This window comes from Canis lupus, chromosome 14 (assembly GCF_011100685.1).
Source record: "Canis lupus familiaris isolate Mischka breed German Shepherd chromosome 14, alternate assembly UU_Cfam_GSD_1.0, whole genome shotgun sequence".
Classification (NCBI taxonomy): Eukaryota; Metazoa; Chordata; class Mammalia; order Carnivora; family Canidae; genus Canis; species Canis lupus.
Window position 1 is genome coordinate 36713369 of NC_049235.1, and position 24183 is coordinate 36737551.

Genomic DNA, 24183 nt, shown 5'->3' on the forward strand with positions numbered 1-24183 from the left:
ACTCTAAAATTCCCAGGGTACTTATTTTGTATTATTATGCTGAAGATGTAAAAAATATACATAGTTCTCATTTTTATTTCTTTTTCACTACTTAACACTTTGTACTCTTGGATCTCCTAAGTCAAAATAATGAAATATAATATTATAAAAATAAACCATTTAACATATGCCAGGACCGGACCAAAAGTAGGGCAAAATTCAAAGGATCTAGTTTATAAATATTGTTCTTATTATTGATGCTTACCTGCTGCAAACAGGTAAATATGAGAAATCCAATCTATTGGATTCAATCTATTCTATTTTCACATTAATTTGGGATTAAGTGAGATAACAGGTATTAAAACAACCTTCCAAAAAGTCCTGATTATAATGGTAATATAAATGTTAGATTAGGGTACTATATTTCAGGTCTACAAAAATTACAAAAAAAATTATTAAATTGAATGTTACTGTTATATAACACATGTATACTTCTGTGTCTGATACTAACTCAGACTAAATGTTCATCTCAAACTGAGAAAATCCAAACTATAAATTTCAAAAACATCATTTTATGAGAAAGATCAATCGCAGGATCATTCACTCGCTAATAAAAACTTATCAAGAATACAGTTATGGTACAGCTCATAAAACAAAGTAAATAGTTCTTAATGAGTTAACAATCAGACTTTATGTAATGCTTTCAAGCATACCAAATGCTTTTCACTTACTTGCCTCATTATCTCACAAATAAATGCACAGGTAGAAAGAATGGTGGGCAGTAATAAAGAATTGAGATTTCATTAGATAAGCCTTTTTATTAGATAACCAGTTGGCAAAAATTACAAGCACTCATTATTTGCAACCATAATTTAATTAGGGGGCTTTTACAGAACAAAGGGGTGGCATTTCAACAAGTATTTTAAAAGAAAGGAGAAAAGTTGATTACCTTGTTCCAAATATAGGTAATTCTTTATAAAGTGGAAGAAGAAGAATGAGTCATAATAGTGGCAGTAGTAGGGAGACAGACCAAAAAAAAAAAAGCAATTAAATTTGCTCTGGAAGAGGAGAGGGAATGGAAAAACTACAAAGAAATAAACAAGTATAGATTGTATAGTAGAATCTTGAAGTAGTAAAGAATCATTCAGGGATTTAAGAAAAAGTGCTATAGCTGAAATGGTAAATGATGAAGATCGCTTTTAGAAGTAACATTTAAGAATGACTATAGAACTGAAGCATAATTGTAGAGAAATATTTTCTGTTTTCCTTTTAGCTAGTTCTATTTATTTTTTAAAGGAAATAAATATTTAATACAATTGCCTTTTGGTTATTTTAAAAATTAATAAATTATCTAATTATTTTATCTTCTTTTTCTTATCGGAATTTTCACTTTGATTCTTGCTATGGTCATAATCTATTCATTCCTCCCTTACCTTAATGCTTTTCAAATGTTTATTCTATTATTAACCTTTCCTAGGTGCATCTTACCTTCAAATTATACCTTCTAAATAGCCCTCAATCTCTAGATGGTCTGAAAATCTAGGTTTAAAATATAGACACAAATGTGGGACGCCTGGGTGGCTTAGTGGCTGGGTGTCTGCCTTTAGCTCAGGGCATGATCCTGAGTCCTGAGATCGAGTCCTACGTCAGGTTCCCTGGGGAAGCCTGTTTCTCCTTTCTGCCTATGTCTCTGCCTCTGTGTGTCTCTCATAAATAAATAAATAAAATCTTTAAATAAAAAAATTAAAAATATACACTAAATGAAACAGTGTGCTTAAAATAATTAACAATATGTAGATAAAACTACTAATTCTGAAATTATGATCCTTAGAAATTAAAAGCAGCAGTTCTACATTGTAATTTCACTTTCCGAACATAATACATATTGGCATGGAATTATAAAGTCATTAAACTTTTCTCAGAAATTTATATACAAAGTTTAAAAAGTTTGAAAACACAAGCCATGTCAGTACAATATTAAGATAATCAAGTAAGAAGGAAAATTAGGCAAACATACTAATTGTCAAATAGTCTTTAAATTAATATCTCAATAGAAACCAACCTTTCTTTAAAAGCTACCCTTTTTTAGTTGATATGAGGATACACTTTCTAGTCAAAATTAAAATTACAGGACCTTACAAATATAACTTTCTGGTGCAGGGTGTTGATATTGGAGGAGGACATATGTGTGTATGGGAGGGGTATGGTCTGAGGGTCCATTCAATTTTGCTGTGAACCTAAATCTGCTCTAAAAAATAAAGCCTACTCTTACTATCAAATAATAAATACAGGCCCAAGCAAATAAAACTGGTCAAAATACAATTCTAGAAATCTGGGTTGTTATTCAATAGTAACAAGACCATGACAAGGATTAAATGTTCTGAAATGTGTGGAAGTGTTAAAGCTATTAATTTTTTACCTTCTAAAAGAATGCTTTCTGTTAAAATATAAGCTTTGGATAATTCTTAAAGAATGGTGGATCTGCAATAAATTCTAGAAGAGCTCAGAAAAAAACTTTTTTAAATATTTTATTTATTTATTCATGAGAGAGAGAGAGAGAAAGGCAGAGATACAGGCAGAGGGAGAAGCAGGCTCCATGCAGGGAGCCCGACGTGGGACTCGATCCAGGGTCTCCAGGAAGACGGCCTGGTCCAAAGATAGCGCTAAACCGCTGAGCCACCCAGGCTGCCCAGAAAAAGAATTTTAATGTAAGAAATTAAAACTGTTCCAAATTAATTTTAAAATCACTAAAATATCGATTGGCTATTACTGTAAGGAAAATTAGTTTTTCTGTTGCAAATAAGACAAAAGAATATATGTGATTAATTGTTCCAATTTAACATGTTTGTTAGCATGTATAATTTTGGGTGACTCAAATATGCAAACATACTAATATGTTCATATGGCTTAATTATTTATATTCTTTACTAATAAAAAGAAATGGAGGGACGCCTGGGTCGCTCAGTGGTTGAGCGTCGGCCTTTGGCTCAGGGCGTGATCCCGGAATTCCAGGATCGAGGCCCATGTTGTGCTTCCTGCATGGAGCTGGCTTCTCCCTCTGCCTGTGTCTCTGCCTCTCTCTCTCTGTGTCTCTCATGAATAAATAAATAAAATCTTAAAAAAAAGAAATGGAAAGAAAGTAAACAAAAAAAGAAAGTTCTGCTCTGCTGCTTCCACAGGAGAACCTCATTTAGTCCTCTCCCTCATTTCCCCAGACAGGGTGGAAGAAGGAAAAAAAAAGAGACAGGCTATAAATAAAGACATGACTGTGGTAGCAACCTAAAAGTCCATCAATGGATGGATGAAGAAAATGTGCCATATATATATATAATGAAATATTATTCTGCCATAAAAGAGAAGAAAATCCTGTCATTTACAATAATATAGATGGACCTTGAGTGCATTATGCTAAGGGAAATGAATCCGATTAAGACAAATACCACATGATCTCACTTACATGTAGAACACAAACAAACAAACCATGCTCACAGATACAGGCAACACATTCACATTGATGGTTGTTAGAGGCAGGTGAGAGGCAGGCAGAGTGTGGTGAGCAAAATGGGTACAGATAGTCAGCAGGAATAAACCTCCAGTTATAAAATAAGTAAGTCCTGGGGATGTTAGGATATAAGGTGACTATAGTTAATACTATATTGTATATTTGAAAGTTGCTAAGAGAGTAGATCTTAAAAGTTCTCATCACACACACAAAAATATGTATAACTACGTGTAGCAATGGATATTAATTAGACCTGGTAGGCTCCAGAGTAGTAATCTTTTTTGCAATATATACATATGTTAAATCATTATGTTGTACACCAAAAACTAATAGATGTCAATTATATCTCAATTTTTTAAAAAGACATAAATACAAGAAAAAAGAAAAAGGAAAGAGACCCAAGGAAAGAAAAAAGGACCAACTGCTTTCTTCTTTCCTGGTACTGGTGATAACAAAGAGAAAGGGGGGGAAAAGGGGAATATTCCTTAAAGTTCATGTTTCTTGTCCCTTCTCCTTCCTCAGTTCTCATCATCACTGTCTTAAAGTTGCATATTCCATGTTTCTATTGTATGATATAGTTCTGGGTCTGAGAAGAAATCCTTCTGGGAGGGTTGAGGTAGTAAGGGAGTGGTAGCAATACAGGTGGAATGGCAAACAATGCAGAGGTTTATCAAATAAAGAAACTCTAAATGTGTTTTCACACAGTTCTAAATTAAACTTACATCCTATGATTCAGAAACATTATGGGATTAAAGGCTTTTGTAGGTCACCCCGAAATCTACAAACCCCTTAACATTGTTTCTACAAAAAATAATGTATAAATTAAATTGTTAAAATTTATATAATTAACATATAAATGGAATAAATATAATTTATATATAAACAAACTTAAAAATCCATTTATAACTTGAGAATTCTCTATATATTTAACAGCTATCATAAAGTTACCTATCTTCCCCACAAGAAGCCAGTGTCAATTAGAGAGCTCAGAATAATAAGGTTCTCAAAGTAGGAATCAGGATCACAAAAGTGGAAAACAGTAGTTTTTAATTCAACAGGACAGGATAACAATGAAAAATACTACTCTGGCAAGGAAAACCAAGACTACTGTCAAAAGGGAGAATGCAACCTATCTGTAGAGATAAATAAGTGTCTTAGAGTAGGCATATTTTGGTCATTGGATAAAGGGAATTCACACTATACAAGAGTGGTAAACAAGATAAGCCATATTCTACATCTGCTCCATGAACCTGACTTGCTTTTTTTTATAGTTCATTCGCTTCTAAATTCTCATCTGTGACTTTTTTGTCACCATAAATAGAGTTGCCTAAGTGTGAGAGTTTTGAAGGTTGGACTGAATGTAGGGGGCAGTTGATAAGGAAGATTACTTTAATGAGGCCATAGCCTTAAGACACAGGACCAATCCCTCAAATTGTAGCCAAAATGGACCCTGGAAGATATGTAAGACTCTAATAGATACAACATATTCAAGTAGTTTTTTTCTCTTTATTTTGGCAATTTATTCCTATAAAATATTTCTAGAAAATTGCTTCTTTTTACTACAGGGTAAAGATCTTACTCTGTTAAATGTATGCATGGACACATACACACACCTCTGTAACATACACATGCACAAATACAATCAAACTTCAATATTTCATATTATTAACTGCAGAACCTATATATTTTTTTCTCATTTCCCATACATTCACTACGGAGCAAGAAGGGAATGCGGAAAAGGAATTAAAATTCATTCTCGCATCTTCTGTAGTAGTTTAGGAACAATTATAGCTACAGTGACCCATATGATCTGGTTCATTGTCTTTGTGCCATTTTCACCTCTTTCGGACAAAACATAAAATTGATCTCTAAGATGCCACCATACTAAGTAAATGACTTTCTACCTGTAATCTAGTCCCGTTCAGTAGTGTAAATTTCACTGAAGAAACTGAAGTATGTTTAGCCTCTATATGTTTTATATCATAGCATCATTTGCCTTGCTAATAATGGCAAATATTACCACCTCTTTCATGTCATCTTAAAGAAATTTCAACAATTGGCACACTCCTTTAAAAAATAAAAAAGACTGAAAATGATTTATTGGTTAAGCTGGAATTTTCCATCGTCACTCCCTGTGACATACTGTCTCCCAGATTTCCTAAGTAGGAACAATATTATCATCAACTTTCTTTTTCACCATGAATAATATTCATCTCACTTTTGCATTTTCTCTGCAGAGAACCACAGAGACAACTGAAATAAAACATACCAAAAGGAGCTACATTTTCACCACAGTTTAAGTAAGAAGAAAAAAGAGTAATATATATGTTTGCTTGGGGCAAAGAAGTGGCTTTTTGCTTCTTGTCCTATGATTACCTTCTGAGGGAGGTAATAGTAATCTTCTTACACTGATTCTTGCCATTACAATAACTTGTAGGTAGGAGGGGAGTCAATAGAAAGAATAAGAAATTAAATTAAAAATAATAAGTTATAAGAAAAGATAGAGAAGTGGGAAAGCATTGAGAAGGCCATGATAAATAAAATTAATTCCCATAGAATTTTTAAGTAATAAAATGAAGCAGTCAAGGAGGAATATTAAAACAAACAGTCCTGGAAGAAAATTAACATCCAAGAAATAATAAGGCTTAGCTAGAGTTGTATCAATTTGATGGCATTGACTTGACCAGGAAGTACAAAAGAAAATGTCAAAGTCCCTATTAGTTGTTTGACTTCAATATGCAAGTTTACTTGTGAAAAAGTTCTTGAGAAATAAGAAACACTAAACAATATTTGCAAATGCTTTTGAATAGAAATCCATGTGTGAATAATTTTAACATGCATTTTCCTACTTTCCTATTCTATTGAAATAAGATTTAAAAACCAATACAATGTTTAAATAAATTTTCATTCGTATATGTAACATAAGGGACTGTATTTGTCTTACTGTTTATCACTTGTGGATAATAATTTAGGAATTAAAGGTGATCCAACAGCTCTTTCTTCCGTGCCACTACAATATTATTTACTAAAGTTAGAAGTTATAGCATTGCAAGTAAAGACAAAAATGTGACAGAATCAACAATCCTCTAATTTGAAGACTTTTTTACTTCTTACCATGTCTTTTCCACCTATGACCTCTTATTGACATGCTGGTTACTGCATTTCTTGATATTCGAGAGGAAGTTGGTGTGATTTCAACTTGAATACACCTTGTACCCTCCTTACTAGATTTCATGGCACCATGAGGCAGTGAAGCCTTTATGGCATTAGCAACCTAAGGAAAAAAAAATATGGTTTAAGATTGGCATTAACAGATATGTTACAGCCTTACAGAACACAAAGTGCCAAATTTTAACAAGTTTTTAAGAAGAATTCTTTCTCCAAGGTATTTCCTAAGATGATATATAAATCTTCTAGAATAGAGTAAGAGCTCAGAAACTAGAGTTAAAAATAATACGTAAATGGGGTGCGTGGGTGGCTCAGTCAGTTAAGCTCTGCCTTAGGCTCAGGACATGATCTCAGGATCCTGGGATCAAGCCCCATATTGGGCTCCCTGCTCAGTGGGAAGCCTGCTTCTCCCTCTCCTCCCCATTTGTGCTCTCTCTCACTGTCTCTGTCTGTTAAATAAATAAATAAAATATTTTAAAAATAATAATAATATGTAAATGATGAAATTTAAAATTCCAAAACATCGAAATTATATTTCCACATGCCTAATGCTAATTAATAAATGCAGCTCTAGTATGTTAAGGAGAACATTCTTTTAAGTTTAAAAGACTATTACTGGTATCTAAGCAGTTAGCTTAATGAAATTCTCAAATTATATATACCTTTTCAAGCATAAAATTTTCCTAATATAACAGAAGCATGAATCACTGAGTTTAATGACATTAATGCATTATGAATGGCTATTTCTCAATTTATAGTTCTAAATTGAGAAATTTTAAATTATCAAATTTACATAAACAAATGAGGCACCTACCAGCAATGGCTCTGGATATAATTCTAGCTGAGCTCTGTATATAATATCATCCAATGCTTTTTGAGCTAGATCCCATTCTCCATTATAACTGTAAAATTAAATAAAGTATAATTATTTTTAATTAATTCTATAAATTTGAACAAAATATGAGAACTGTTTACTGAATAAACTTAGCATTCTACCCTCCTTAAAACATATGATTAGCACACTGCTTAGCATTCTACCCTCCTAAGAAACATATTTTTATGTCTTTGAATTTCTTTCAATTGTATCTGAAAGCCTATTAATAGCAAAGAAAATTTTATAGATATATATTTCTTCTCTAATGAACATGTCTATTTATAGACCAGGTATCAAAAGTGAGGCAATCTCAAAGCATTTTACACTTTCAAAGCAAGTTAGAGCATAATAAGTTATATACCTTAGAATAATGTTCAGAACACTTTATGGTCAAATTATTCTGTAACTCCTACAGTTTTTAATGAGAATCTACAACTACTGTGGCTTAGAGTATCTTAAGTAGCTACTTCTTTGCATTCTGATGGTCATTTAGAAGTGTACATGATGTATCTTGCAAATGTCAGAGAGATATTGGGGGATAAAGTGTGTATGTATATTAATTTTCAAAGATATGGCCAAACTCTAAAATGAATTATATCGAGAGTGCAAGTGAGGACTAGAAAATGGAAAGAGCATTGCTCCCACCCTGAAAATAAAATAAAGTCAGATAATCTATAAAATCATAGCTTTCCATGAATTCAGCAAGGAGGTAAAAATCAGGGCATCCAAGTAGCCTGAAACCTAAGGACAGAGAGATGCCTCTAAGAAGAGACAGACCACAATGCACGAATAAGACTTCAGCTAAATTTTTAAACAAACTGCTAAAAGCCCAGTATGGGCCAGCACGAGTGTATAGAATCTCTAGAAATAGATACAAGAGGAGTTCACGCCCACTTATAAGTTCTTTTTCACAAACCACCTCTAGGCCCTCATAAGAAAAACTGGGGGCAAGGCAAGGGACCAGAAAAAGCTGCTCTTGGTAGTGTGGCCCTGAAGGAGAGAGTAAGCCACCTGAGCAAGAAAAGCCTGAAGACCCAGCCAGACCTTTTTCTCACGTGAAACAAAAGTTTTAAAGCCTTTGGGGAAAGAGCAACCAACAAACCCTTTCACCCCAAGGGAAGGGGTGAAGACTGACTATGGCTGTGAAAGAAAGAAAAAAAAAAAAAAAAAAACTCTATCTGTGGGAAAGGATCAGGAAACTGTCCTCAGTTGAGACCACTAGAGATCTCTTACCGCTGGAGGAGGGAAGGACCACTGAAGAGCTACCCCCTCCCGCCAACCACAGGTGCAGGGACTTAGGTCCTGCTTACGACTGAGACTGGACCAGGACAACAGAGAACGCGTCTCCCTCCAAATGTCCACCCAGGCCAGGACACATTCAGAAACAAGCAACTGCACTCTGTTGCTGAAGGAGGGACAAGAACATGGAGAAAGACTGTTTCTTTGGTGCAGACACACAGGGAAAGCTAAAAGCTGAGGATGGAGTAAGAATACTGAGAAAAACCCTCCAGGAATCCAGCTCACACCCTAACTGCCAGGTACCACAAGAAGAATCTGAGGTAGGTGGTACCATGAAGGTAAACAAGCAACAATAAAATCCAACCTCAGCTCACTCTTGCCTATAATAATGCTGCCAAAAGCCTATAAGAAAAGAGACATGTCATTTCTGGGCATAAATGATATTTACCTCAGTCACTACTGTTCTATCCATGAAAAAAAATGATAATCAAATATTACAAGGCACACAAAAAGCAAGAAAACAACCTCCTGGCAAGAGACAAAGAACAATAGAAACAAATTCATTAATGATTCAGATTTTACAGTAGGCAGGGAAATTAAAATAACTATAATTAATATATTAAAGGCTCTAGTGGAAAAGATGGAAAACATGTAGGAACAGATGGTGATTTCAGCAGAGAGATGGGAACCATAAGAAAGAGTCAAATAAAAAGACTAGAAATAAAGCACAGTAACAGAAATGAAGGAAGAATCCTTCCAATGGCTCATTAATAGACTCAACATCATCAAGAAAAGAATTAATGAATATGAAGATAGGTCAAGAGAAATTACTAAATCTGAAACACAAAGCAATAAAGACAGAAAATAAAACAGATCAGAGCATCCAAGAGCTGTGGAACAATATTAATGGTCTAACACAAGGGTCAATAAACTTTTTCTTTAAGGGCTAGATAATAAATATTTTAGGCTTGTGGGCCATACAATCCCTATTGCAACTATTCATCTCTGTCACTGTAGCACAAAATCAGCCATGGCAATATGTAAACAAACAGATGTAAATGTCTTTTAATAAAGCTTTTAAGGAAACAGGCAGCAAGCCATATTTAGTTCAAAGGATCATAAATTCGACCTTCAGTTAAGATGCTTATAATCTACTATAAAAAATTAATATATCAAATGAATATAATGCAAAGTGTAAGATGTGTAGTAGAAGATAGGGTTCAAAGAAAAACACTACTAAGTATTAAGTAAGACTGAGCACTAATATTAGAAATTAATAATAAGTTAATAATAAACTATCGGTGATCAAGGAAGTTCTCTAAGATGTTTTTTAAGAGTTAAAATTTCTGGAAATGGAAAAGATCTTCATTGGGAAAAAAAGCTTTTTGAAAATTATAGGAAAAAAAAAAGAGTAATAAAGAATCTGTGAGTATGTAAGGGTGTTGCTAATTTTCATTCTGAACTTGAGTTAAAGAGAGATGGAATGTTTGAGTTGGTTACAAATTCTCCAGAACATTAACAAATATGTTTTTGTTTTTGTCTTTTTGTTTTTGTTTTTTTTTCTTTTTTTAAAGAAATAGTTTTTTTTAAGAACTATGTTTTAAGTAATAAAACTATTAAGATCTTGATTCATATTCGGGTGCCTGGGTGGCTCAGTCAAGCATCTTGACTTCAGCTCAGGTCATGATCTCAGGTTCCTGGGATCCAGCCCTGGTCAGGTTACTCACTCATCAGGCAATCTGTTTATTCCTCTCCCTCTGCCCCTCCCCCTGCTTTTGCTCTCTCTTGTACCTCTCTCAAATGAATAAAATCTTAAAAAAAAAAAGACCACCTGGTGGCTCAGCAGTTGAGTTCTGCCTTCTGCTCAGAGCATGATCCTGGAGTCCCAGGATCAAGTCCCACATCAGGCTCCCTGCATGGAGCCTGCTTCTCCCTCTGCCTATGTCTCTGCCTCTCTCTGTGTGTCTCTCATGAATAAATAAATGAAATCTTAAAAAAAAATCTTGATTCAAAAGATATGCTGATTGTTTATCCAATGAGATTATAATGTAATAACAATAAAACAACAGACTGATTTTTCAGAGATCAAAGATTTATTTCTCATATTAAATAAACTTACAAGGCAAAATAAATCCCTGTTAACATTTGCACCATGAATCCTGAAGAAACTGGTATCCTGCTACTTATACCTTTGTATTTTCTTACATGTTGTCGGGGATAGCCACAAACACAGATTCTAGAAAAAAACAAAATAAATATATTGGTAAAATTTAGGTAATTTATTTTTTACATGTATAAGCCAACAATGTACTAGATATGCTCCCATAACAAACCTAACAGCTATGAAACAAATAATCTTCCCAAACAGAACATTTGTCTATAACATTTTCTTGAGTAAGAGAAACCAGGGGAAAAAATGTATAAAGCTAGAGGTATAGTATTATATAGTAAGTAAACCAGATTCTCAGAGTTGGTTCACTAATCTCATACAGTTCAATAACTAATAATTTTTAGTTACCATAAAACCTGAAATACATGAAAGTTGGTATTTTTATCATAAATAGATCTATGGTATGATCTTCTATTGCTAACAAAGTTCTTGACACATATTGCAACCTCCAAGAGAACACTCTAAAAGTAGATTCAAGCCCCATATACCTTAATACATTTCAGACAGATTGAAATTTTTAATGTTGAAAAACCATAAGAGAAGTAAAACATAAGCAAATCATTATATATCCTTTGCAAGTTTAAACATGACAGCAAAGGTAGAGTCCTAAAGAAAGACCAAATTTTTACTTTTTTTTTTTTAAAAAAGAAACTACCATGAACACAACTGAAATTTAAAGCATTTATTATAGTGAAGAATATTTAAGAAGTTATTAACATTAAGGTGTATTTACTATAGTGAATAGGAAGCTACCTAAAAGTCCAATACAGAGGATGAATTATATAAATAATTCAGGGAATACGATGAAATAATTAAACTTGATGTTTTGAAAACCTATTTAAATTGCAGGGGGGAGAAAAACTGTAAGAATAATACATGAAACCCACTCCCATTCTGTAATAAACAAATAGGTGAATGTTGTTTGTCACTACAAAAAGATCATATAAAATCAGAGTGAGCTCTGAGTTCTGAGACTATAGACTTATTTTCCTCCTTATATATATATTTTCTAAATTTTCTATTATCAACATGCACTACTTTTAAAATACTAAGTTTCTAATTTTAATAAAACTGGAAAAAAGCTGTTTTTTCATAATATGTTGTGGGTAATATAATAAGCCTTCACCTAATATAGTACAGTCAATAGACTGAATCTAAGCTTTCATTTAAACATACCCGAGTATACTACAGACCATTTCAAAATGGTCCCTTGAGAATATTGTCAATTCAAAGTAACTTTAAAGTAAACATAAAAATTCACTTGATGTTGAAAGGATCTTAGAATTCTTTTTAGAAACAAGAGTAGAAAGGAGCAGGGATATTTATGGACTGAATATTTGTGTTCCCTCCCAAGTTCATTTCCTGAAGCCCTAATACCCCAATATGATGGTATTTGGTTGTAGAACACTAAATGAGGTCACAAGGATGGGAGCCTCCATGATGGGTTTAGTGCCCTTTTAAAAAAAGAGTACGAGAGACTAGAACTCATTCTCTGTCATGTGAAGGACACAGTGAGGAAGGCAGTTTCCTGTAAGCCAGGAAGAAGGCCTTCACCAGGAACTGAATCTGCTGGTTACTTGACCTTAGATTGCTCAGCCAGAAGTGTAAGAAATGAACATCTACTGTTTAAGCCACCTAGCCTATGGTATTTTGTTAAAGGAACCAGAGTCCACTAAAATAAAAACTGAAAAAAAATTAACTGTACATGAAATAAAATCAACTTGAATTTAGATTTTATAAAAACATATTCAAAATAGACTAGAAACTCCTCTTATTATCTAAAAAAGTAAATGCAGAAAATTTTATTTTCTCACACCTTACATACCCTTATGATAGGGATGGTAGTAAATAACTAAGAACCAATATATAAAAGATTGGATTTTTTCAATTAATTCATTTATTCATTCAGTAAATATTTTTAAAGATTTATTTTGTGTCAGACACTAGGAATATAGATGAAAGATGTAGTTCCGTCAGGGATGCACAATTTAATCATGGAGACTGTGTAGTAAACAAATATCTGTAATGAATAAGTTACAGAGGTAGCAAAAGGAGACAGTGGTAAACTCTAGTGGAAGAAGCAGAGGGTCAGAGAAGGCTTCCCAGAATGAGCCTTGAAGAAAAAGTGGCATTTTCCTGGTGAAAATATAGGAATAGGCAAAAACAGAGTAGGATAAAAGAGCATGACACCAAGGAGACTGGGACAATAATAGTAGGAGGGAATGCTCAGACACTAGAAAATAACAGAGAAGCTAACTAGGGTTCAGTATCTTATAACTTGCAAGGTTTTATCATGCAGGCAATGGAAAGCAACTAAAGGTTTTTTGTTTTGTTATTTTAACAAGGGAGTGACATGATCAGACTGGTCTTTTCAAAATATCACTCAGGCTATGTTGGAACAGTGCACTGAAACTGGAGTGGAGTGTCAAAATACCCCGCGAGTGTGATGAAGATGACCTGAACCAAAGAAATAATTGTGGGAAGAAGGAGAAAGGGTGGGATTGGAGTCCCACCTAGGAAGTATAATTATAGCTTAAGACTGAAAAAACAAGAGGAGTGTATAATTATTCCCACATTTAGTTTGGATAGCTGGCTGGATGGTAGTGGGATTAAATGAACTTGGACGAATAAGAATACTGTTTTGGAAGATGCTAAGTTTCAGATATGTTGATTTGTAGGTATATGGTATAGATGTCACTTTTGTCTACCATGACCTCTCCCCCTGCCACTAATGTCTTATTTTATTTTTAAAAAATATTTTATTTATTTATTCGTGAGAGAGAGAGAGAGAGAGAGAGAGACAGAGACACAGGCAGAGGGAGAAGCAGGCTCCATACAGGGAGCCCGATGTGGGACTCGATCCCAGGACTCCAGGATCATGCTCTGGGCCTAAGGCAGGTGCTAAACCGCTGAGCCACCCTAATGTCTTATTTTAATAGCACCTCTACTCCTCTTACCTTTAGGAACTAGTCTTTCCCTATATCGTCAAGTATAATTATGTGATTGTGGTATAAATAAAATAACAAAATCACCTGCGACAAGGTCAGTACCCTAACATCTATTTTTCCCTTCTTCCCTTTAATAACATATATAAGGTACCCTCTCCTCCATGCTCCTCAATTAATTTTAACTAGAACAGTGGCCACCCACAAGAGACCACATTTCCTGGCCCTCCTCGCATCTAAGTGTGACCATGTAATTAGTTCTGGACAACAGTGTGCTGGCTGAAATGGTGCGACTTCTAGGTTGCACCCTTAAAGAGCAGTTGCATGCCTTCCACTCTCTCTTTCTCCCTTCTTGCAGGATGGAAGGCAGATGTAAAAACAGTGATCCATCACCATTCCGACAAGAGTAACATCCTACGGAATGGCGGAATCTCAAGAAAGAAGGAGACTGAACACCTTAGAAACATCTGCCAACTTGGACTTTTATGGGAAAGAAAAATAAATATCATTTAAGTTACCCTTATTTATCTTTAACAGCCAAACCAATATTTAAACTGATAAGTACTCTTCTAATAACACTAACAAACATGACCTCAGAGGGGTTTGTAGAAGCCTCAGGCTGGCAACGCCAGTCTTTTGTTGCCTGGTTTTTCACAGTAAAAACAGGAAAGGAGTGCTTTCTTCTGAGTTCATTAAAGGTAGACAATAATGTAAGCTTTTAGCTCCTTGTGGTCACCATTTTTATCACATGAAGGAAGCCTACCTACAGAAAGAAAAAAAAAACAATGCCAACAGAAGAAGATGAGATGAGAGAGATGAGAGAGTATATCCAGATAACAACTGAGCCTCTAAATCTACTTGATCTTTTTTTTTTTAAAGATTTTATTTATTTATTCATGAGAGACACAGAGAGAGAGGCAGAGACACAGGCAGAGGGAGAAGCAGGCTCCATGCAGGAAGCCCGACGTGGGACCCGATCCTGAAATCCAGGGATCATGCCCTGAGCCAAAGGCAGATGCTCAACTGATGAGCCACCCAGGCGTCCCTAAATCTACTTGATCTTGAGGCCAGTTCCATCCCTACTCTTCCCAGGTACAAAGAGCCAAAAATTTTTCTCTCTGGTATAATCTAGTTTTATATAGATTATCAGTTAGTTGCAGCAGAAAGAGTTCTAACTTTTACAAGGTATCTGTAGGACATCTTGATAGAGATGGCTACTGGATTGGATATACGGGTTTAGAAATAAGGAAATAAGTATAAGATTCAGGAGGCACAATATGAACAAAAAAATGTTATTGCAGTTAATACACAATTTTTTTTTAAAGAACAACTTTGCCCTAGGTCTAGAATGGTCAATCAACTTTTAAATTTACTTTAGGTAAGAACTAGAGAAACATTTCTCTCAAATATTAACACACTTGCAAGATTAACAAAAGAAACAAGATTCCAGGTTCTCTCATTTCCTCTACTAGCTGCCCATGAGGAAATCTGTTAGAGATTATACTAAAACATTTATTCAGAAATGCAAAGGATTAGTCTTAGTCCATTCAGACAGCTGTAACAAAATATAAAAAATGCGGTGGCCCTCTCTTCAGGGTTACAGACTTTTCATTATATCCTCAATGGCAGAAGGAACAAGGGAACTTTGTACCATCTCTTGGCTATGAGAACACCTCCTAATACCATCACATTAGGCATTAATATTTTAACATATGAATTTTGGGAAGATACAAACTTTTAGACCATAGCAGTTAATTTTTTATAACTACAAAAACTACACATTTGTGGCAACTGACTGCAGGAATTTTGCATTTATCAATGTAAGACTTTTAAAAAGCAAAAACCAAATTATTTCCTTTAATCTTAGTTGTATTTAATGGATCATAAATCTGAAGGGGGAAGAGATCATCTATTTTTCATTCATTTAACAAACAGTTCCTAGGTTTCTACCATATGCCAGGCACTTTTCTAAACTCTGAGAACACCATAAAGAACAAGACATCAAAGGTTCCTGACTTCGTGAAGTTCCAGCAGTTGATAGACTATATACCCAATGAAGAAACCAGGTAATTATAGTGTTATAAGAAGTGCTAAAAGAAAATAAATTGAGGTAAGAAGGTGCTACTTTAGAAAGATGGCCATGGAAGGTCTCTCCAAGGAAGTGACATTTGAGCTGAGACACAAAATAATCCAGTCCTATCCAGCTGCATCATTAATAGTACCTCTTAACCCTCCTTTCTCCATTCCTTTTAATCAAGAATTCTCTGATTTACTCTTTAGTTCTCTGATCTATTTAAGGATATTCTTTTCTCGGGATCCCTGGGTGGCGCAGCGGTTTGGCGCCTGCCTTTGGCCCAGGGCGCGATCCTGGAGACCCAGGATCGAATCCCACGTCGGGCTCCTGGTGCATGGAGCCTGCTTCTCCCTCTGCCAGTGTCTCTGCACCTCTCTCTCTCTCTCTCTCTGTGACTATCATAAATAAATAAAAATTAAAAAAAAAAGGATATTCTTTTCTCAGAGATCCTTTATTCAATTTAAATAAAATGCAGAACAAAATAAAAATATCAATGCCCTATGAATGCCTGACTCCTCTGTTTCAAAAGAGTATCCTAAAATTGTTTTCTTTTACAAATTCAAAACATAGGGACTCAACCCTACACAAAAGCACCTGAGTGATATAACTCCTATTTCTGTATTAAATTTACTCTTCAGTCACATATAGATGTTTCCCAAATTCATAGACCACATTAAAATAAAAATCCTTTTGGAAGGCATATTTTGTAAATACATTTCTTTTTTTTTTTAAGATTTTATTTATTCATTCATGAGAGACACACACACAGAGAGAGAGAGAGAGAGAGAGGCAGAGACATAGGCAGAGGGAGAAGCAGGCCCCATGCAGGGAGCCCAATGCGGGACTCGATCCCGGGACCCCAGGATCACACCCCAGCCGAAGGCAGGCGCTAAACCTCTGAGCCACCTGGGGATCCCCAGTAAATATATTTCTGGTAGGAAGTTCTAAGTATCCATTTTTAGTGAGGAAAACTGTTGCCATGACACTGTTGAAAGACACTGTCTCATTCCAGCCTGAAAGTAAACTTTTGAGATTGTTGTCAAAATATTTTGAGTTATAAACCACAAAATAATCGGAAGGCACAATTCCAGTGAGGCTAACTGGAGGGAGTATTTATTCATGAATATGCCAGAATCTAAACTAGAAAAGAAAATAGATTAACTACTAACAGATCATCAGACCGGGTAGTAAAAATTAGCTGAATAAAGGGAAAAATATTTTTCTAATTTTTAATTTGAGAAATATTTATAACTTGGTCCAGTTCTACTTCCTCTCCAGCTGGGTAACAGATATAGATATGAAATAAAACAAAACAATTTTAAATCCTCTTCCTTTTCTGCTCTGCTTTTTAAGTAGTGGGGAAAGGGAAATAAGAAGTTCAGGTGAAGAGAAAACAGGGAAGTAGGGAAAAAAAAGAAAACAGAAGAACTGTTGCACAGTATTGGACACTATTCTGTTCCCATGCTTCTGCTTTTTGGAATGAGGAGCTTAATAAAGTCTGAATCTCCTATCACTTTCCTCAAGAGAATATCACACACAAAATTGTGCTCAAGTTGGAAGAGAAAAGATTGTTTTAATTGGGTTGTAAAGGATGGAGAATATTTAAATAGGTTAAAAAAGTTTATAAATAAAATAAGAAGTGAAAAGTCAACTATAGGTTCTTTCAAGAAGGAATGATCTAGTATAAGATATGCTCTAGAACTGTTGATAGTAGTAGCAAACAGGCAAGAAAAAAGAGATGCTAAGCATCCATAGTGAACATGTATGCTCATAATTACTGTATAATATATAATAGCTGTCATTTACTAAATGATGATAAGGTGGCATTACTGTGTTAAGTGTGTATGTATATAAATATAAAAATATATATTGATATATATTATGTGGGCATATTATATACACACACACACACATACACACACATATATATAGCTTTATCAGGAGAATTAATCCACAGAGTGGTTTAATTGCTCAAAGGTATTCTTAATAGAAGAAATCTGTTTATATGGTCAGGAAGGCTGATTTAGTAGTGAGGAGACAGGCAGGGTTTTACTGTAGATATATAAGAACAAATACACTGATCAAGAATTCATAGGAGTATACATCCTAGTCAGTCAACTAGGTGACTCACAGGTAAAGAAAATCAGGAGACTCCCTTTGACAGTGGGAAAGAATTTAACTTACTAGCTTAGTATAGTTTCATCTTTAAAATTTATATTCTACATCAAAAGGCAAGATAAGCCATTTGTTAAACAGCCTTGTGTTACAAAAGAAGTCAACAGTAAAAAAAGAAAATTATTTCCCACAGTTTAGAGGACTTCAGTATATACCAACAAAGCTTACTTGCAGTATTGGTGGTTACATTTCTTTTAGGAGGGCCATATATAATGTTTAGTATTAGGGAAAACAAAAATTTATTGACTGAAACTCATTCAGTCTAGTTCTTTTGACTCTTCTCAGGTCTCTTCTTTGAGTGTCCGTACATGCCATACAGCAGGAAAACAGGCTATCGAGCTGGCCATAAGCCTGAATCAGGAAAGCAAAGCTTACAGCAACCAAACAGATTTTTGCTGAGTAGAATGGATTTGTATGTATGGTGAAGGGTAGGAAGTGTCTAAGATTGTTTTAATTACTTCCACAATTCATTATAATCCGAAAGTTAAAGAAAGAATGGGATACATTGTCACTGAATCTAGCTCAAATATTCCATGACATATTTCTGGATATATATATATCCTTCCTCCTAGATGACCCACTCAATCATTTTGGCATAGTCATCAACAACTAAACTGAGCAGCAAATTCAAACAATTGCCATGTGGCCAAAAAGCTGGATTAGCCATAAAACAGTGTGATGACTTTATTCTGTAGGAAAATCTAAACTAGGACTAAGATCATCAGGAAGCTCTTGTTCTTTAAATATCATAACCATTTATAACTTATTGTCATCACAGTTCTGTAATCAATTTTCTTTCAATAGATATGGAGGAGGCTTTGCTTGATTAGATACAAGTGTTTTCTAATTCTTTTCTATTAGTCTTAAAATTGTACAAAATATCTTAATTAGAATATTTGATAAATGATTAAGAAAATCAGGAATTAAGAGAAATAACTAGATTTTAAGATACTGAGAACACAGTAATAGGGAATCAAAAAAAAGCAAACTAAAAAAAAGATATGAATGACAAATTTGAGAGTTCCTCTTCTATCACCTTCTGTAGCTTAAGAGTTAGCATTACTTAAATAGCTCATGTCTTTTGAATTAGTTAGATCTCTTTCCTCCCTCATTTTCTTAAAACTGATGAACATTGGGACACCTGGGTGGCTCAGTGGTTGAGCAATCCCTGAGTCCCGGGATCGAGTCCTAGATCGGGCTCCCCATAGGGAGCCTGCTTCTCCCTCTGCCTATGTCTCTGCCTCTCTCTCTGTCTCTCTCGTGAATAAATAAATAAAATCTAAAAAAAAAAAAAAAAAAAAAAAAAACAGAAAAACAACTGGTGAACATCTATACAAAATTTCTTTTTTTCAATTTTTCTTTGGCATAGAATTAATCTAATGTCTCTACTAAAATCTTCTTTGGCCAAAACCCTATAAGCTAGTTTTTAATCTGTATTTCTCTTTGTTTTTAAAACCAGGTAATACTTGTGTTTTTGAAGGCTTATCCAGTTCTCTCATTAGTTAAAACTGGCATGTTAACAATTTTCTACCAAGAATGTAAAAGTAATTGTATTAGAGAGCAGTTCATAGGAGTTACACAGGACAGAAACCAGTGACACATGTTCTTTCCTAACTTTTGTATCAGTAGTTTCAAGAAAATATCAATAGTTGTTCTTATTTAGGAGGTTATATTAGGACATCTATCTATATTAGAACATTAGAACTTCAAATGTATTAGAACATTATTCCTGGGTCCTACCACGTAAGACACTACTTTAGAGCAGAACCTGGGCTTTGTAGTACATTTTAAATTCTACAGGTAAAAGTTGCTGCATCAAGTTACCCCTTAAATAAATGTTTCTGAAGGACTTGACTGGTCTTCACATTCATTTTAGTCCATTAACAACGTTTTCCCTAGACCACAGTGAAATACAAAACAAGAAAAGCTAAACATCCCATTTTTAACATATAAATTGTTGTCCCTCTCTTCTACTCCCCGCCACCAACCTCTTTTGGTGTTAAAATGGTCTCCCTTTTGTTAAATAATGTTCATGATAGATATTTATAACATAATGACTTGACAAATAAAAGGGTGGCAATGTTATGTAGATACCCCACCCAGTCTAATTTTTTTTTGAAATTTTATAGATCCGTGAAATTCAAAACTCTGGACACCTCTGCCTTTAAAGGATTTAAAATGAGAAACATGTTAGAAAGACTCAGCAAATAGGAATATCAGCAAATTGGTGCCTTCCAAGGTCTAGGAAATATAACTAAATTCCAATTCAGGAGTCATCTGAAAGATTCCCCACTTCTCTATCTCTCTAACAAGTCTTCTGCCTTGTTACTTCCCTTCTCCCTCTAGTCCTGCATGGTTTTCTATCCTATTAGGTATCAATTTCTGCTTTTCTGTTTGTTTTGATTTGATTTCTAAGTATTGCTCTAGACACCCTCCCTCTTACCAACTTTCCAAAGTTGCATCTTCTAGGGGTGCCTGGATGGCTCAGTGGTTGAGCATCTGTCTTCGCCTCAGATTGTGATCCAAGGATCCTGGGATCAAGTCCTGCATCAGGTCCCTGTGGGGAAGCCTGCTTCTCCCTCTGCCTATGTCTCTGCCTCTTTCTCTGTGTCTCTCATGAATAAATAAATAAAATCTTTTAAAAAAACAAAATTGCATCTTCTAAATAAGTTCCCCAAAACTAAATTAGTCTAAAAACTCCTTAATTCCATTTTTCCCTTATTTACTTGAGTTACCAAAGGCATTTTCTGTCTTCTGTTTTGTTTTCTTTTTTAAAAAGTAATATGTTCACCATAGAAAATTTAAAGAATGATAAAAAATCATACAGGAGAAAATGAAATAAACCACAATTCCACTAATTAGATATAAGTATTATTAATATTCTGGTCATACTCAGTCAATGCTGGAATCATACCATATATACTATCATTAAATACCCATTTAAAATACAATTTTTAAACGTTTGCATAGTATACTTAGGAACTATCATAATTTATTTAAGCAACCTCTTGGCCCAATTTTTCTTTTCTTTTTTTTTTAGCAAACAGAGCCTAAAAACCAGTATCTCTTACTTGTTCTTGGTACCAGATTAGAGCACAATAAAAATAAATAAAAACAAAGTAACAAAACAAAAACCAAACACATGCCAAAAATCAAAAGGTCCTAACAGTTCCATCCTTTTAATTATACGGCATGATTCTTTTCTGATTAAATATTCAACTAATCTCCCTCCTCCTGTGTCTCTGCTTCTCTCTCTCTCATGCATAAATAAATAAATCTTTAAAAAAGAAAGGATCCCTGGGTGGCTCAGCGGTTTAGCGCCTTGCCTTTGGCCCGGGGCACGATCCTGGAGTCCCGGGATCGAGTCCCGCGTTGGGATCCCGGCATGGAGCCTGCTTCTCCCTCCTCCTGTGTCTCTGCTTCTCTCTCTCTCTCATGAATAAATAAATAAATCTTTAAAAAAATTAAAAAAAAATAAATATTCCACTAAAATGTTATTCACCTTTACCCTCTTCATTATGTTTTTTGGAGCTGTCATTTACTGGGAGCTTTCTGTATGTTGGCTAGGCTGAGATTTATATTAACTTCTTGAATGTTTTAAACAAAGGATTAAACAAAACAAAAATAACTTAGGTATGTAACAAACTAGGAATCCTAGATTCATATATTTCAATATTAAAAAAATTTGAATTTTTATTTACCTTGAACAAATTTGACACAATGATTGAAGAGAAACACTGGGCATGTAGGTTAAGGCAGCATTGTAACACAACAAAAGGAATGTTAACACTTCAAACCTGAAGACAAATGAAAACAATATTTACAAGCCTTTAGAATTCTAAGAAGTCAACCATAATTAGGCAGACATTATGGAAAGATACTATGTTATAGAATAGACCCATACAATATAACCATATCAATAACAATACAAAACTAAAAAGAAAAAAAAGACTTCTCAAGTCAGTCATCTGAAACTTATTTTAAAAATGTATTTTAAAAATACATCTGAATCGAAGTATAAAGAAGCAAGACAATGTGTTTTTCTCTTGTATTAAATGACCAAATATTTGTTAAATTGTCACATAGAGTTTATTAAACATTACTTATAAATCTATTAAAACAATTTTCTTAAATATCAGTGTAGTGGGATAGTAAGTTATATCTCCATGGTATACCTATTCTGTGCTGTCAGCATCTCCCTTTGGGGGTGAGGTCCACTGTACACAACTTTTGACAAACCATGCTGGGATAGTGCACTCTCAGTCAGAGCCATGGACCCAATGCTGGAAGGCTAAAGACATTTGAATAAAAAAAAAGCCATTCTGTTGAAAATATGTTAATATATACACCACTAAGAATGATCTCCATGAACATCATTTCTTAAGAATATTGTGACTCCCTACTAAATTTTCTGCTCAAAGGCTTAAAAATAATTAAAAACTAAACCACAAATAGAAATAAAAATAGTTTAACTTCAAAACTTTTATACCAATACAGATGATATATAGAATTGTTGAATATATTACATTGTATGTAAGCTACACTTGAATTAAAATAAGGACTTAATAAAAAATTCAACTCCAGAAATACATAATTGCCACATATAAAAATATTAGACTACTTTTATCCATCAGAAGAGAAAAATATTTCAAAATCAATATTTCAATAGATCTCTTAAACAATCAGATTTTAAAGTTTTATGATTCTGATTCCTCATTTCACTTTGGGAATAGTAAATACTTTTTCTGGCGTTTTTTACTTTTTAAGATACCAATAAATTAATCAATTTGGGGGGAGGAGCCTCAATAACCAGACTCTCATTTATAGGACCTACAAATCTTAGAACCAAAAAATTTACTTTGATAAAATGTCACTTACTTCATGATATACAGATGGTTTGGATAAAGATGGAATCGTAAAACTCAATACTTTGCTATGTCCCTGTTTGTCAACTATTTCCTATAAAAGTGAAAAAAAAATCTTAAAATATTTATTTCTTATGCATAAGCTTAAAAACTAATTTTAAACTGTTAGTCTAAAAAGAAACCTGAAAAAAAATAAATAAATAAATAAATAAAAAGAAACCTGAAAGGAAAGGAATTTTAAAGTTAGCTAAAAATCATAAACTATGGTAATCAATTATGAATTATTTATAAACACTAAGAGTTAATCTTCCTCTTTAAGATATAGTAATACAGGATGGCTGAAATAGAGATGTGTAGTATGTTAATAATCACTGATTTTTCTCATGTAAAAAGTTACATTTCCTAAACCAATTAACATAATTATGAAATATGTCAAGACAAGGCCTTAAATTTCTTTTCCTTTTTAAAAATAACAAACCTTAAATATCTAGAATACCTACTAATCGATACACAAAGAGAAGAGTAATGAAAACTATATTTAAATCAGTAGTATGAACTCATGAGACAGTCCAGATTTTATGAAATTTTGGTGTTACCTATTTCACTAGATCTTTTCTCCCAAGCGTTTTATGAAGGTCATTAAAAGACAATTTACAGACAATAGATTTTAAATTTGAAAAATTTAAAATTCAACACTAATTATTTTTAGATACCACCATAAAAGAACTGAAATGGTCTGATTTTTAGTTTTTAATCAATCCAAAAAATTTTATTTACATAATTATATGTATGCCCATATAGCTTTCAACCTCCATAGAGTTATTTTTGAGAGAATGAACTATGAATCATTTGATGTATGAAAACAAATATTAGCTTTACTAAACTGAAAAGTAGTTGATACTATGTATTCATTTTTGCCTAAAAGGTTATATATTTGCTTTTTGCAAACATTTGTTAAGTGCATTAAATACAAACCAAATTGTAAACCCCTAGAAGAAGAGCTTCAATACATCCACTGCTATGCACATTTCTGCTGGCTGAGACTGCAAGGTAGCACCAAATCAATTCTGGAAGAAACTGCAGTGTAAATCGAAGCAACTGTTCTTCTCCACTGCGATAGAATTCAAACAGCTGGTGACAGACAGGTTCTAGCAACTGGAAAAAAGGCAGTGTTAATTCAAGGATTAAATTA

The 24183-nt window shown here is 33.9% G+C and overlaps 1 protein-coding gene across 6 annotated transcripts in view; it reads right to left on the bottom strand.

Moving 5' to 3' along the window:
• FAM126A (family with sequence similarity 126 member A) overlaps positions 1–24183 on the bottom strand; it is a 125316-nt gene that overhangs the window by 39993 nt on the left and 61140 nt on the right. For all 6 annotated transcript variants that reach the window (XR_005369539.1, XR_005369537.1, XR_005369538.1 and 3 more), the window contains exons 4-10: positions 23967–24146; positions 23005–23085; positions 22302–22417; positions 21828–21923; positions 10882–10998; positions 7464–7551; positions 6596–6755 (exon numbers count right to left, since the gene is read on the bottom strand). Coding sequence is in view for 3 of the 6 variants with exons in the window: in XM_038557083.1 (XP_038413011.1) it covers positions 6596–6755; positions 7464–7551; positions 10882–10998; positions 21828–21923; positions 22302–22417; positions 23005–23085; positions 23967–24146 (838 nt within the window). In the remaining 3 variants the exon portion in view is untranslated. The remainder of the gene's footprint in view (positions 1–6595; positions 6756–7463; positions 7552–10881; positions 10999–21827; positions 21924–22301; positions 22418–23004; positions 23086–23966; positions 24147–24183) is intronic.